Source organism: Eublepharis macularius, chromosome 6, assembly GCF_028583425.1.
Source record: "Eublepharis macularius isolate TG4126 chromosome 6, MPM_Emac_v1.0, whole genome shotgun sequence".
NCBI classification, from domain to species: Eukaryota; Metazoa; Chordata; class Lepidosauria; order Squamata; family Eublepharidae; genus Eublepharis; species Eublepharis macularius.
Genome location: NC_072795.1, coordinates 41,178,054 through 41,195,271, shown reverse-complemented (window position 1 = coordinate 41,195,271; position 17,218 = coordinate 41,178,054). Strand labels below are relative to the sequence as shown.

Genomic DNA, 17,218 nt, shown 5'->3' with positions numbered 1-17,218 from the left:
TGTCTCATCGCCGTCCACCGGCTCCGGGGGAAGGGCGGTCCGCATGGCTAGCCGGAAGTGGGGGGCGTCCCTCTCCAAGAGGACGGGGTAGGGCAGGGTGTTCACTCGAGCCAAGTGCGTCTCATGGGTTTAGCCACGGTAGGTCACGGGCACCTGGACCACTGGGCACTCCTCGACGTGGTGATGCACGCAGGCAATGGTGGCTTGGCGGACTACGGGCAGGTCGGGCGGCAGGAGATGGGTCCTGACCATAGACACTGAACTCCCGCTATCGAGCAAGGCGGTCAATCGCCTCCCGGCCAGTGACACCAGGATCAGCATGGGTGGCGGCCTGGAGGACCGGGCGGTGGTTGGCAGGGCAGTGTCCCAACCCAAGTCGCACTCCATAAGGGGGCACTCCCTCTTCCAGTGCCCGCACTGCCCACAGGTGAAGCAGGGCCCCTTGTCGCCGGGGTCCCGGCTCGCTCCGGCCGGCTTGGTGGGTGGGGTGGTGGGCGGAGGGAAGGTCCACCGAGGTCCCTGGGGAGGCCCGGTGGCTGGCCGACCGGCGTTGAGCGGGGTGGGGGGGCGAGGCCCGGACCGGGCCCGGCCACCCTTCCCGCCGGGACCTTGGCCCCCTTCGCCACCCGGGCGAGCTTCTGCCTTCGGGGGGTTTCGAGCCTCCACGGCCATCACGTTTTCCCAGAGGGTGGTGGCCTCCTTCAGGGTGCCGGGTTTATTGTAGGCCACCCAGTTTCTGGCTCGGGCGGGAATCACCTGCAGCAGCTGCTCGAGGACCACCTGGTCCACAATCTTCCGCCCCTCGTCGGTGGTGGGCCTTAGCCATCGGTACGCCGTATCTTGGAGGGCGGTTACCAGCGTGCGGGGGCGGTCTGACTTTTGGAAGGTGATGGCCCGAAACCTCTGGCGGTAGGTTTCCGGCGTTATCTCGTAGCGGTCGAGGGCCGCCTCTTTGAGCTTGACGTAGTCGGCACTCTCGGCCTTGGGGAGGGCCTTCAGGGCGGCTTGGGCCTCTCCGTTCAAGTAAGGGCCAATGATGAAGGCCCACTGGGCCTGTGGCCAGCCCGCCGCCTCCGCCGTGGGTTCGAAGGCCTCCAAAAAGGCGTCCACGTCGTCTTCTGGCCCTAACTTGGCCAGGTGAAAGGGCGGGCGGGGGTTGGCGCCTCCCCCGCCCCCGCCGGCTCCGGCCCCCGCCTGGGCCAGGGTCTTTTGGAGTCCCCAGATCAGAGCCGCCTGAGCGTCTTGCTGCTGGCGGGCGAGAGCAGCCTGGGCATCCAGCTGCTGCTGGGCCACCTCCTTCAGTAGCTGGCCCTGATGCTCCGTGAGCCACTGCCCGAACTGGGTGAGATCCATGGCGGGGCCGGCCGGGGGTGTCTCTCCACTCGGCTTCTGCAGCACTGCCGTGCGTATAAGGGTACGGGAGCTGCTCCAGCCCGCGGGGGTGGGTAGGTGCGGAAGCGGGTGCCTCACGGGGCTGCCAGGGCCTGCATTCTCCACCAGTTTGTGAGGCCCCGCCCCGCCCCCAACCGCGCCCTCCTTGCGCTCCGCCGTCCCTTCCTTCGCCTCCAGGGGGAGGGGTGAGTTCCCTCTGCCTCAGACTGGGCTGGGACCGTGGCTGCTCCAGAAGCCTCTGTCTCCAGCCAGCTGTCTCCGAGAACTTCTCCTTCCCTCTCTCTGTGCCACCTCTCAGTCAGCTACTCCTCCTCGGCGTCATCGGGACCTCCCCCTTTATAGCGGCTCTCCTCCCCGCCTCTGGACCCGTCACCAATCCCTGTGCGTGCCACCTCCACCCTCTGCTCTCCCTCGGTTTCCCCCCGTTCCCTTTGGTCACTGTGCCCGTCCATCATCCTCCCTCCTCCCTTCTTCCTTGTCTCGCCAGCTGTCTCCTCTTCCCCGTTGCTGGCTCGCCGGCGCTGGCCGTGCGCCAACCCCTGCCCGTGGCTCACACCAGCGAGCCCTCCCAGGAGCCGTCCAGCCAGTCAGGGGATGGCGTGGCTGGCTCTCCGTCCCACCCCTCGCCCCGCTGTCGGCCAGGCCCGCTCCTGCGCCCCCGCCCCGGGTGGTGCGGATGGCCGCGTCGGCGTTTCCTGGGCCGCAGCCCTTCCCCTCGTCGGAGCGGCTTCCCTTGGCGCGGCGGCCGTCCGTGCCGGCCCATGCGGCTCTGTTGGCAGTGGCGGCGGTGCGGGTGAGGGCTTCCTTGTTTTGGCCCGGCTCGCCGTGCGCCCCGCCCATGCTCCCCGCAGGTAGGGGGTCCCCGGGGGGTGTTGGGGGGGTGTGCGGGGTGCGCGGGAGTGGGGGGGAGTTCCACGGGTGGGGAGGGGAGCTCCGCGGGTGGGGGGGGGGAGCGCCGCGGGCGGCGGGGAGGCCGGCGTGCGTGCCCAGTCCGGGGCAGGAGGAGCCTGCTCCGGACAGGATACAGTGAAGCCTCCCCGCCATTAGCATTCCACACCCTGGGAAACTCTTACAGGATGACTCAGCTCAACCCCACCCCTCCTGAGTAGATACAAATGACCTACATCTTTTCCACACTGTGACACTGAGAGATCTCTGTCTTTTGGTGCTACACCTCTGAAGATGCCAGCCACAGCTGCTGGCGAAACGTCAGGAACTACAATGCCAAGACCACGGCAATACAGCCCGGAAAACACACAACAACCATCGTTCTCCGGCCGTGAAAGCCTTCGACAATACATCAATATTCATCCTCTTCCCAATGCCTATGATCTGAACTGGGACTGTTACTCTTACATAATTTCAGGAGCTCCCTTGCATAGATTGTAGCATTACTCATGCTCTACCTCAAGAGGATCTGCATTGTAGCCCTCTGCATTACAATAATCTAACTGGATTTTGGGGTATAGTCTTGAATCCTTCAGGCAGCGATGGCTACTTCTCAGATGTATATATTTACTGAAATATATCTTACCTACTTCTTCACCTCCCACCCTAGCCAAACTAACTTTGGATTCATGTCCCAGCAGCAAAAACTACACTTTTCTTCTCACCACTGCATTAAAGCAGCTAGACAATAATGGCATTTAATAAATTACATATGTTACCGACTAGGGACAATATTTTCACTTTTATACCCTGTTTCCTCTATTTTTAGAAGACATTTAATCAGTGTTTATTATTTAAATTATAAATTTGATAGAGTTCTTTAGTAACTTGGCTAAAAAAGCCTACACATGCTTTGTAACAATTGTTCAGTATAAAACACTGAACACAGAGATCCCAAACACAAGGATAGAAGAAACAGTCACTAGCAAAGCTTATATTCATAGAAAAGTCCTGCAACTTAATTCTGAACATATATTCTTCTTAATTTATCACCATCAAATAAAAATCTTTAATGTTCTAAAATGCACTGAATATTTTTTTTCCAAAATAGTACTTATTTGAAACTCTTTGGAACAGATGCATGAAAGAAGCGATGACTTTTGTAGTTCAAATTCCTTTAAGTACAGCTTCACATCCCATACGTTGGCAATTTATCGTTTTTCATCATTCAGAAACCTATGCTGGCAAGTAAGGCTGTGCTATACTTATTACGTAATCATGCATTAAAATGTTCCACTCTTGTTGAACCTCTTTCCCTTCAACTCAGAAGCATTTCATTCATTCTTTCATAATGGCAGCTTTTCTCCATTATAAGGGTGACAGTGTAAGCTAAATACAAATTTATGGAAACAGTAAGGACTTGTTTTAATTGTGCAAAGCATCTTGATTGTTCCTCCATCAACTTAAATATAAATTATGCAGCTTAAAAAACATTAACCTAAGTCATGTAGTAACCTGTTTTCACACAAGAGTCAAAAGGTGATGAGCGAACTCCCTTAGCTATGAAGAAACAAAGGAACTTGAAGCAAATGTGGAAGAATGGGAAAAGATAAACAGGTTGTTTACCCCGGGACCCAGCCAGTTGCTTCTGTTATATGCGCCTGAGTGACCATGGCTGGCACTGTGGTATACGAATTTCCAATCAGAACACTTCCTGAATTGGTCAGTCTTTGCAGTGTGCTTATAATCTATGAAAATTAGATATATAATAAATTAAACTCTGCAAAATATTTTGTGCTCAGAAGTACAAATGAAATCTTAAATAGAATTTAAGCAAAAATAAAGAAAACAAGAATATCAGTATACTTTCTCAAAGATGTGTCGAGTTTAAGATAAAGCAACTCGATGTCACACATCCCACTGCAACCATAAAGCATATGAAACAAAATAATCAACTATCATGAATGAGGACAGCATTGCCCTGGAGCACAGGCCAAGACAAGAAATACAACAGATACTTCTGACCAATTCAGTTCTTTTGCCCTATTCATGAATAATCATGGCTGCAAGCCTAATGATGGGTTGAATTTACTGACAGCAAGACAGTCAGAATTGTTATTGGTATAGAGCTGTATTGAGAAGGGAAATGTTGGCAATAAATAATAGGCCAGTAAATAGTGGCTAATTGTATTTCTTGCCTTGAATTTGATAACTCCTTCCGAAACACTGTCCACTAGAATTCGGTAGTAGAGTCGTGCCCTAAGTAGGTTTTTGTTCACTTTGAAAGTTCCAAGCAAAGTGGACCACAAGCTTATTCTTGCACACTACCCACAGTTATGACCTAAACATTCTGGTTGGAAAAGTGCAATTTATACAGCTGCTATCCTGCTTTCCAACATGAGCCAAAGTTACAGACATGTAAATTTAGCAACTGTACAGCAATATACAATACAATACGTCATGCTGTTTTATATAAGCATTTGATCCAATCTGTTGTTTCATTGTGTGAGTCCCCTGTATTTGCATTTGGATTGCATTTGCCCTGTTATGAGGAAGAGCCTCAGATGATCACAAGAGTGATTACAAGGGGGAGTTCTGACTCTTTCATATCAAGGTGCCACGAAGTGAGGAAGTTCTAGTATAATCTGATTATTATTTCTCACAGCCTAAGATATCTGGTTTTGGCACTACTATTTTTTAGGATCTTAGCCTTACAGGTACCAGAAATGTTCAAGGAGAACTTACCAAACAGCTTTTGAACAGTTTTTTTTCCTGTCTAATACCAACAACATGTGGGTCCATTTGCATCTTAGAAAACAACAAAAACCTGATGAACAATGGTTACAGGTAACTGCAATCCCATTTTCATCTTCATTCTTCTATGTAATCCCAAATTGGGAGATTACCAAGCTACACACAAAGAAAGTGGGTGAATCTCTCTAGGAAAAATAGAACTGTTTTATTAATAAAAACATAACCGGGTGCAAAGTGCAACAATAACTATAATAATCACTATAAAAGAACATTTAGAAATATATATAGTCTAGTCTTGTTTTTCCATTTTCAGGTAAACAAGGAATGTAGGACAGCCTTCCCAATTGCGGATTCTTGCCTAGAGTTAATGTCTATGGCGCAGTGTCTTACAAAGGTATCTACCTAGGACCATGTGCCTGTCTCACAAATGTCCAGTAGAGGGACTCCAAGACTGTGGATGAAGCCTATGACTGCGCTATACCTTTGCATAAAGGGGATAGGACACTATAGCTTGTTGGTATGCCAACTGGATAGTTGAAACAATCCATCTGGTTAAGGTCTGAGATGTGGCCTTCTTACCCTAATTTGGACCGCCATAACACAAAAAGAGAGGAGGGTCTATCCAAAACAAACATGTTCTGTACAAATAGAAGGAAAACGCTATTTTTACATCTAGTGTGTTTAATGCTCTTTAAGCCTTAGTTTGAGGTTTTGGAAAGAACACAGGAAATGTGATGTCCTGAGACAGGTAAAAATGAGATGATACCGTGGGCAAAACTTGATCATAGGGTTGATTCTCCCTACAGAGAGAGAGAGAGAGAGAGAGAGAGAGAGCGAGAGAGAGAGAGAGAGAGAGAGAGAGGAGAGAGAGAGAGAGAGAGAGAGAGAGAGAGAGAGAGAGAGAGAGAGAGAGAGAGAGAGAGAGAGAAAATATGAATGTCTTCTGACATTCAAATGGCAAGTGGTTCAAACAAAAATCTCTTCAGGAAAAAAATCTATTCCCTCTTCCGGGAATAGATGAAAAGAGCTACCAACAAAAATTCTCCTCACTGCGGCTAAGAGAGAACTGAGGGAAGGAGTTGCTTCTCCCTCAGAGCATATGACCATTTAGGAGGAAAAATGGGCTCTCACGTGCTTGGGAGAAGCAGCCCCATCAAAGCTCTAAAGAAGCTAAAGAAAACTCTTTTGAGCGGCAGGACTGCACAGAAGAACAAAGATGAAAAACAAAGCATTTGTGATGGTATTGCTAAAAAGTTAAATTTAATCAGACATTCAAATGATATTAACACTTCAGCTGTAAAATGTGATCAACTTCTAATAAAGGCAGTCCATCAAAGCTTTTCCATACAGTATTTTCCCACCAACGGAAGTACAGATTTTTCTTATTTACAACACACAGACCATACATTTTTGTTCTAAGTTATGCTATCAGGGTGATACTGCAGCATAAAACCCATAACGTTTTGTCAGTGAAAAGATGGTAATGTTGCATTATGGGCAAGAAGTGAAAGATAACCTCTTCCACACAATCAAACATTTTTAAAAGGTGGGAGTGGTACAGCAGCACTGTTGGTTTTTCTGCAGCAAAGCTTTTCCCATCTATATCCAACTGGAGTTGGAAACACTAAGAGACTTCAGGAAGACCATTCTAAGGATGGATATACTTTGCAGGATCACATGAGCAAACTGTTCTATTTAATACTTAAACAGAAAATGAATTTTCTTTATATCTTTATTATGGATCACAGTCCACAGACACAGCATGATTTGGCAGAACTGGTTACACCCTTGAGGATCTCTCTTTTGCAACAAGGTCAGCATGATGTGAACATGATGTCAGCCAGATGCTGTTCTATCAAGAGGACACCTTCTTTGTGAGAGTGCCAATTAAAACACACAAACATCCTTGATAGCAGACAGTGTTCTCTGACCTATTGGCTCAAGAAACTTCATTCACTGTGATTGTAATAGTAACACAGTCCTTCTACTGTCCAAGAATGAATATTATTTACACTAAATTTCCAAAGCTATCTTTTATCTAAAAAAACACAAATGAATTCATGTTATTTCCCTCTCAAAGAATCTTCTCTTTATATTAAGTAAAGTTTACTCTGAATTTCTGTTAAGAAACAGGAATATGTGATTTAGCAATAGTTAAGGTCATCATACATTTGTCAAACCTCTTCTGTAAATTTATGCTTGCGTTTCAGCTAAAGAGCATAAAATATTCCTGCGGATATTTAAAGATTCCATTATTCCATTATTCACAGACATGCTTACTTTGAAACAAGAGCGTTGCATGAAAGAAAATATCAGGAAAGCGAGCAGCACATTCATCACCTGGCAATTCCTTTTACTGACGTGAAAACCAAAATTGTGCAAGATTCCAATTTTTTTTCAGTGTGCCTGTTCAGACAATGGCAGAACCCTAGGGTAAAGTACTGTTTGAACAAGCCCAAAGTTAATGTGGAATTCTTTTGAGAATGACATTCATTCATACATGAAAAAATGTTATTCCACATATATAAGCACTGGTAAAGTTTAATCTTTGCTGAACTATGCTTTTAACACAAATGGACAGAGACATAAACCAATAAAAAAGTATTAAACAAATGCAGAAACATCTGCGCCCTTCAGGATACAGGTGTACAGTGTACTACTAGCAACAATATGGGGCATATTTACGAACCAGGATTCAGGACAGGTCTTCTGAGGCAACATGTTAGCACTAATTCTTATAGCACGCATTTAGCTGTTTTTGTTTAGGCTAATGTTAGAATACCATATTCAGAATTACAAATAGCAGCACTCTGGTTTGTGACAACTGAACAAGGTAACACATTTCTCTATACTGGTAAACAGCACAGTTAGTGTAACAAATCACGCTTCTTTACCACAAGGTTTGAATATTTTCACATCTGCAACTGGTATGCCAGATTTTCCAATGTCAAGGCCAAGTCAAATTAAGTGAATATTTCCTATTATTTAGAATAAAAGCTATTAATGATACTACTGCTCCATTACTATGACAACCAGTACATTATATTTAGACTGAGAAAGCTTCATTAAACATTGTATCTGAATATGACACAAGCAGATTTCTAGTTACAGTATCTTCTACTCTACTGCCACCTACTGAAAAGAAAACACAGATCTGATTACAGGATGTGTTATTTAATGAGATAGGAGCCACAAACCAGAACCAAAGCAGACGGAATCATTTTGAACTTTGCCCTTCCAGTTGGCGTTTAAGCAACATTCTCTGGTATGAAGCAGAAGGTCTAAGGGTTTTGGTTCCCAACATCTCCAGCGGCTGGTGGAAAGACCTTTGCCTCAAACCTTGGAGAGCTACTGCCAGTTAAAGTAGACAGTACTGGGCTGGATGAATCAATCGTCTGACTCAGTATTAAACGCTTCATATATGTTCTTCTGAATATAGAGGCAGGATGCAGAAGAAAAACAAAAACAAATGACCCCTTGGGGTGGAATGACAGAGGACAGAACATTCCAAAAGGGACTGATGTTGTTTCAGATGGCTGAAGGATGTTGTTTCAGATGGTTCAAAAGGAGAGTTCTGATTTGCACATGTACTAACAGGAAAAACTACAATTTTGATGTGCCATAGTATTTTTGTAGTAAAGACAGCAATTGCTCTACAGCCTACAGGATGTGGCATAAGACCCAGAAAGTTCTGCAGTGCACAATAATTACTATACAATAATATGAAGAAACAAAAGTTCATTTCCAAGGACTGTGTGTATGTGTGCGCGTTAGATTTCTGGCAACCTGTATAGCAAACATTAGCAAACAGTAGAACAAAAACAGAATATTTAGACATTTATATTCTACTGCTGATGAGGCTACTCACCAATTCATTAAAAGAGCTATCTAAAAACTCAAGAACTGGTTATATGTCTAAAGTTTCTAATTCTGTTAATCCACAATTGCTTTGGTAGTAGTTGAAAAGGCACATGCACTATTTTTAAAAAACTTTTCAAGTCCACAGACCTCATATATGGTGGGAATTTGTATTATGGTTTGGATGCCAGAAACTTAAGGTTATCCCCAGTTTTGCTCAGCATATGATTTGTTTACCTCAATGTCCTGAATGTCAATTAACAGCTTATTAACTTTTTGAAAGTCAGACAATGATTGGAATATATAAACTAACTTAATTTTTAAACAACTAACAAATCTGTTAACTTTAAACTAAGGACTTCCTGCACCATCTTCAACAATGACTTTCCTATCTACTAGCCCCCCACCCATATCTTTTAGCAGAGGAATCTCTCTTTTGTACCCTAAGCAATACTGTAAACTCAGGACAGAGATGAGTATTTCAAAGGACAACACTGGCAGATGTACTGCTTTACTTTGTGTTCTCGAGCAAATAATATCTAAAACAATGGTCAGTGGCTGCAGTATAAAGATACTGCTGGTTAACTACAAGAACAGATTCTAGTTGTGGTGAAGACAGATAGCCTTCTGGGAGGTTTAACCAACTCCCATGTTTTCTTGAGTCTTATTTGAGAGAACACTTATTCCTGAACAGCCAGACCTGACATATGCTAGCTTCTTTTTGCCACACCATGCTGTAGACTGAAAACTAGCAACTTACACCTTATGTTTTAGTCTGCAGTTGCAGACAATTTCTGCTTTAAAGAATGACAATTTTACCAGCTATGATCAATTTCACTGTTCTAAGCATGTGCTTGAGGAGATAGCATTAATGCTATAAGAAAAGAGACAGAGTGACAAATAAAACCAAGTGGAGTTTTCAGAGGAAAAAATTGGCAATTCATGATTCATGTATGGGAGGAAGGACAACATCATATTGAAACAAAAAAGTGCACAGCTTGGGCTGCTGAACTGGGGAAAAATCTATATAGAATCATCCTACATCAAAATAATGTAAGAAGTTTCATCTGCTAAATGCAGCTTTACAACTCTATAAATCCATTTCTTCCCTTTTGAGTTGCAAGACTGTGCACACATGAACTGAAAGTAATGTACTGGTCAGCAACATAAATCGTACAATTTTACAGAACTGTCTTATACAGAGTACTACTGGATGCAGAAGTTATATATGGGGCTCTTGATTATAAGACTGATATGCAAATTTCTCTTCTCTACCATGGCATCATTTTTATAAATAATTGATAAAAAATCCTAGTAGCAATCTGCTTCTACGATCATAAGAAATACAAAATTATAAAAATGTAATGGAAACCACAGTGCTGACAGAGCTAGCGCTATCTTTTGTTCCATCATAAAATATGCAGAAAAAACTGATCAAAGAAGCAAGGTGAAATTCTCAAAAGCAATGCTTTTGCTGTTGTTACAATCAGTAGAGCTAAACCAGTGACCTCTATTTATTACATTCATTTGTTTAAAGCCAAGAATCAAGCATACAATGGGAGTTTATACTAAGCAAAGAAACTATTGCAGGGGAACAGCAGGAAATATTGTTTAACTATTTCTCAGTTTTTTTAACCACTTACGGCACCCAGGCAAATCTGTGTTTAACAATAACATTCCAGATTGATAAACATTTATATCTTTACAAAAGCAACTGTATTATTGTTTGCAAAATGTTCTCTCTAGATTAATCATAGAAATCTATGCACCATAAAGCACAAATTCTGGTGTTCTTTTCAGAATCCAAAAATATTACACCAGCAACTAAGTTCTATGATTACTGCAATTTCCTAGCTGAAGAATTATGCAAGATAAAGATACCCATAGTTCATCTCTTGCCGGGAACAGACAAAGCATTATGAAACATAAGTTGAATACTTCATTCTACTTACTACCTTTTCTAGTTTTCTGATAAACATGATGTCTGCCATATACTTGTATCATATAGTACTATTAAAGAACTATACTTACCATTTGGGGTCCACATTCACATTTATCAGTGCTAATAGTTTTGGCAAAATCTTATCTGGCAAGTTGGTGGCAGTCACTTGAAGTACAATTATGAAAACAGTTTCTAAAAATGACATCAAACAACAAAAATATTAGTATTTTTACACAGATAAGCTACATGGATGCACAAGTGATTTAATCTCTAAATTAGGCCAACAGTCATCCTGCTTAGAAAACATGTTGACAAAGGAGCAAAATATTATTTACCTAATATTTACCCGTATTTCCTCAAGGTTTTCCTTACAATATCAATATGGAGTAGGATAGGGTGATAGAGACTTGCTTCAAAGTCACTGGGGAAATTCACAGCCAAACAGAAATTTGAACACATTCAAAACACAATCTACTGAACCACAGTAGGATATGAGAGAGAAGCAACAAGCACTGCTCTGTGGAATATGTAGCAGAATCCTAAAGAATCAGAGGCAAATCTCACATATACTGATGTTTATTCTTAGGCAAGAGCCCCATGACTCAGAGTGGTAAGCTGCAGTACTGCAGTCCAAGTTCTACTCGCAACGTGAGTTCAAACCTGGCAGAGGCCGGGTTCAAGTAACCGGCTCAAGGTTGACTCAGGCCTTCCATGCTTCTGAGGTCAGTAAAATGAGTACCCAGTTTCCTGGGCGTAAAGTGTAGATGACTGGGGAGGGCAATGGCAAACCACCCTGTAACAGAAGTCTGCCAAGAAAACATCGTGATGCGACATCCCCCCATGGGTCAGTAATGACTCGGTGCTTGCACAGGGGACTACCTTTACCCTTTATATTCTTAGGCAATGGCTAAAAAGAAGTTATCATAGGAAAATGGGCTAAACTGAGGTTATCATAGGAAAAGAGAAAGACCTAGCATGAGATGGATTGACTCGATAAAGCCTTCAGTTTGCAAGACCTGAACAAGGCAATCATTGCTAGGTTACCGTAAATCAGAAGCAGTCAGAAGCAACTTGACAGCACATAACATGCATATGTTTACATAGGATAGTAGGCTCAAGATTCAAGAATGTATGTGCACATTGCTTCACACTGCAGAATAACAGAGACTGGGGAACTGAATCTGTGCATTTATTGTCCCTGGGAGTTTTTCACTCCACTCACTGCAAGTACTTCCTATTCAGACAGAATTTTGGCATAGCCCTATTTTCAACAAGGCAGCATAGTATAGGGACATTTTATTAACGTGAAAATGCACAACAGATTTCCTTCTTTCTCATCCAAGGTACAATTGGAGAAGCACACTGAATCTGAGCACTAAAGTGCAAAAGCTCTAGATTCCCATGATTCAATTCAACTGTGTATATGTTTTTCGTTTTCTGAGATCAACACTCCAAACAATAGCCAAAACTCTCCTGAGATGGCACAGTGAGCCTGCAAAGTGTGTGCTACAGCTGCCAGTTTTCTCGCTGCATACTTTTCACACTTGTTCAAAGATTGTTTCACATTTATAGGCAGGAAAGTTACACAGAGCCTTCTCGTGCTGACAGAAAATTAAGCAACGAAATACAGACCATACACTTGCAAAATACTCACACACCCACATACCACCTGTTTTCGCTTGGATCTTCCACAACTAGGAGCATTCTTGATCTAAAAAACTCCCAGTTCTCAAGGCAGCTACAAGTGCTTGCAATAGCTATAGCTGTATACACAGAGCTCGTTACATAATTAGCAATGATGCCAATCAGCTGTTCAGAGGGACTGAATCCTGCCCCTCCACTCAAACAGGTGAATGGCACAATTTCTAATCGTCTGCCCAGGCTATGTGTATGCAGCCCCAACAGCTGAACTAAGGAAAAGCTGCATGCTTAGCATCTTTTTTGTATTGCCTGTGGTTCCTCATGCCATTAGGTATATGAGCAAATACCCCCAGCTGGATTTGGGTGAAAGAAGTTTTATACTTTGTAAAATTATTTTCTTGGACTAGAATGCAACGTTCTTAAGATCAACATGCTGGCCAAACACTATGCTGATTAAATACTCCTTTTCCTAACTTCAGACCTTTGCATTACCATTTGACCATAATGCCTCATTTATATATATTGGCAGTCCTTGGCAAGTAAATCCCCAAGTTCTCCACAGCAATCACACAGGTGGTTTAGTTGAAGTAACTTTTATTAGAGATCTATCAGGTTCAAGATGCTCAGACGGTGGAATTGGCAGAAGTGACATGTTGAGGGAAAGCATGGTTAGTTATAGGTTAAGGTCCCGCCCCAGGTTAGTAGCCCGTTGCAATTCTGGCACAAACGCCAGAGACAAAAAGTATCAGAGTTTAGACTACAATAGGCAACAATAGCAAGTTGGGAATGAAATCATCCCTGTTCTCAGGGAAGATACAATTCAGCCTAGCTGCATCTGGCCTCAAGGCCGTTGGCTACAAAAGCGAAAGTGTTGAACTTCAAAGGAGAGATAACACACTGAACTTCCAAATAACAGGCATTGAAAGGTACTCAGAACTCTCCATAGTGTCAGAGGATTAATAGGTTGCACATAACATATCCATGGCATGTACTGCAGGCAGGCATGCATGACATACTGCCCCCTCCAAAATCAACTCCTCCCCCCTTACAGGGGTCCCAGTCTCTGAGGGTAAGCTTTAAGGAATTTGCAAATCAGTTTGGGGCGTTTACATCAGAGGCTTTCACCCACTCCCTCTGTCCCTCATCAAAATGCATCTAACGTATTAAGTAAAACAATACTCCTTGTTTTAGCTTTGAGTCCAGGATTTCTTTGACTTCATAGTGCTGCTGTTTGTCCACGAGGGGGGGGGGGGAATCCCGCGGCCAGGATGCCATTTGTCAGGAGGGGGCGCTTTCTTCAGGAGACTGAAATGGAAAACTGGGTGGATATTCTTTAAGTTCTTGGATAGTTTTACCTCTACTGTTACTTCATTTATGATCCTTCTAATTTGAAATGGGCCCAAGAATCTCCAGCCTAGCTTCTTGCTTGGATGCTCTCCCTGTAAGTGCTTAGTAGAGATGTATACATAGTCTCCCACCTGTAACTCCCAAGGAGTTGATCTCTTTTTATCAGCATATTTTTTGTAATCCTCTTTGGTTTTTTCAAGCATCTTTTTAATTGTGTCCCATTGTTTTGTCAGCTTAGTCCACCATTTCCGCAAGTTTCCTGGTTGCTTAGTTTCTGGGGTCCGGGTAAAGGGCATCGCTGTGCCTTAATATCCTTGAGCCACCATGAAAGGGGACGTGCCTGTGGATGTGTGGACTGTGTTGTTATAACACTATTCCGCGAAAATGAAAATTTTGGTCCAATTATCCTGTTGGTAATTGATGTAATATCTTAAGAACTATTCTAGTACTTGATTAATCCTTTTGGTTTCGGGATGATAGGCAGAGCTGAGCCCCTGCTCAATCCCCGCTACTTTCAATAGCTTCCGCCAGAAGTTGGCAACGAATTGTACTCCACGATCTGAAATTACCTTATCAGGAAATAAGTGCAGCCATACCACGTGCTGTATGAATAAACTGGCCAGTCTTTTTGCAGTGGGGATTTTAGAGCAAGCTTGTTTAGAAAATAAGTCCACCACCACCAAAATCATAGTTTTCCTCTTAGAGGGGGGCAGGTCAGTGATAAAATCCATGGAAACCACTGCCTATGGTCGAGAGGGGGTCTCTAGGGGGCATAGCAGTCCAGGCGGCTTGCCCCCTCTAGTTTTCCCCATTTAGCATACTTGGCAGGCAGAAACATATTGAGAAATATCTTTTCTTATGCCAGGCCACCAAAACTGTCTCTGTATTAGGTGCAGTGTTTTTAAATATCCAAAATGCCCGGCTAATTTGGAGTTGTGACATTGCTTTAACACTTCCCCCCTTAAGCTGTCTGGAATGTACAATTTCCCGTTTGTACCAGCCTCCCAATTCTCCTCTTTGCAGCACGTCTTTAGGCAGGGCGTCCCCTTCTTTCTAGGTCTCATTGGAGACTCTTTCCTCCCAGCCTGTGGGAATGGCATCTGGTTTCACTTGCTGGGACTGGCTTTGGGTGATTAGAGGCCCTCCCAATTGAGTCGGTGGAAACATAGTGTTTATTACTTCCTCCCTTTGGCTTTCATGACGGGGCATGCGTGATAAAGCATCCACCAGGAGGTTAGATTTGCTGGGGAGATGCTTCAATGTGAAATTGAATTTGGAGAAGAACTCCGCCCACCTTAGGTGCTTGGCGCCGAGCTTGCGCAGCGTTTTTAATGCTTTTAGGTTTTTATGGTCAGTCCGTACCTCAAAAGGTACTTTGGCCCCCTCTGGCCAATATCTCCAGGTAGACAGCACCCATTTAACTGCGCTGGCTTCTTTGTCCAGATCGCCCAGTGGCGTTCCGTTTCAGAGAATTTTTTGGACACATATGCACAAGGGTACAGTTTTCCCTTATCATCCCTGGAATCAACTTTTCCAGGATCAGAAACAGCTTCTGGGAAGAGAGGAAATCAGAAAGGATCTACAATCCCAGTGTGATCAGCTTGATGGATCCATCCCCATATTTGAGGCCTTACAGTCTCGCCTGTATTCTGTAGCAAATGAATGACATATTGCATGCATCAGAATACAGTTATCATATGCACTCTAAAAATAAGACACATTTACCTTTCATAGATTTCTTATGCTTTTCATCATTCTTTTTGCTATCTAGAAGAGATGTGTAATCCATTATAAAGGGCTTGCTAAATTCCAACATGTGATCTGTTTTTCATTTAGGATTACAGTCTTCTGCCATGAAAATGTTGGAAGAATGTAAAGTCAACAATTTATTACAGAATCAAGTCTAAGTAGCTGGACTGAGGAGAAAATGTATGAACATAAATGTCTTCAGTATATACTGAAAATGAAAATTTCAAAACCATTATTCTACCATTAGACATACTGCACTGCTATGAGAAACATGTTAGATCCTAAAGATCACCACTCCAGACTGCTGCGCCAGAAGATCTCATTGAGCAGATTCAAAGGTCAGTTTGGACAGGAAATAACTCTTGTTATAATGTATGTGAATACATGAACACTATTTAAGTAGATCTGGGCCATCTGAGTTAGCCAAAGAAGTCTGATAATTCCTGAAATAAGGACTAAAGGAAAACAGAGTTGCGCTTACCGTAACTACTGTTCATTGACGTCTTCTGTGCAGACACACATGGGACTGCGCCTGCGCAGGCCTGCCGACCGGATTTTTCTTTACTAGCAAACGTCCACTAGGGGGCGCACGTCCGATCCAATGCGCATGCGCGGCCGTTTCCCGCCCGAGCGACATTGGGCGACGTCGCCCCCTTTCCCCTCAGTTTCTCCTTTTGCCGCCGAATGCCTTCACATTATCTGGAAGAACACAGCGGGGTAGGAGGGAGGGTTGTGTGTCTGCACAGAAGACATCAATGAACAGTAGTTACGGTAAGCGCAACTCTGTTTTCACTGTCCGTCTTCTGTGCAGCCCCACATGGGAGACTCACAAGCCACTTACCCAGGAGGCGGGCATGTGTTCTCACCGAAAAAGAGACTGAAGCACTGCATTACCAACAGCAGCCTCTTTCCTTTCCCACACATCTAGTGCGTAATGCTTAGCGAACGTGTCAGAAGACGACCACGTTGCAGCCCTGCAGATGTCTTGCAAGGGCACGCCCCTAAGGAAGGCCGCCGAAGCAGCCTGTGCTCTGGTGGAATGAGCTTTTAGTTCCAAGGGGCAAGGTAACTGAGCATGCGAGTAGCAGGCTCTAACAGCTTGAGTGACCCAACGGGAAATTGACTGGGCTGTAGCAGCCTTTCCCTTCCTGGGCCCATAATAGCACACAAACAGGTGTTTGGCACTCCTAAACTGTGACGTACGTTGAAGGTAAAATAAAATAGCCCTTCTCACATCCAAGGAATGTAAAGCCCTTTCAGAGTTATCAGAAGGGTCAGGAAAAAAGATAGGTAGGACAATGTCCTGTGAGGTGTGAAATTGAGTGGACACTTTGGGTCTAAAGCGAAGGTCAGGTCTCAGCACCACCTTATTCTGATGGACCTTCAAAAAGGGAGGGTCCCACCTCAGTGCAGCCAGCTCGCTAACCCTACGGGCAGACGTAATGGCTATCAAAAAGGCCACCTTACAGAATAACCATTTTAAGTCACAGGTGGCCAGTGGTTCGAAGGGTGGTTTCATAAGCCCTGCCAACACTACGTGCAGCGACCATTGGGGAACAATTTCCTTGACTTGTGGAAACATATTATACAACCCCTTCAAAAAAGACTTCGACAAGCTGTGGGAGAACACCGTCTTCCCATCTATTT

The 17,218-nt window shown here is 44.1% G+C and overlaps 1 protein-coding gene across 1 annotated transcript in view; it reads right to left on the bottom strand.

Moving 5' to 3' along the window:
• Positions 1-11,014, bottom strand: part of TFDP2 (transcription factor Dp-2) — a 34,281-nt gene extending 23,267 nt beyond the window's left edge. The window contains exons 1-2 of the mRNA XM_054984193.1: positions 10,924-11,014; positions 3,907-4,028 (exon numbers count right to left, since the gene is read on the bottom strand). Of these exons, the coding sequence (XP_054840168.1) occupies positions 3,907-4,028; positions 10,924-10,926 (125 nt within the window). The 5' untranslated portion in view covers positions 10,927-11,014. The remainder of the gene's footprint in view (positions 1-3,906; positions 4,029-10,923) is intronic.
• Between the last annotated feature and the right edge of the window lie 6,204 nt (positions 11,015-17,218).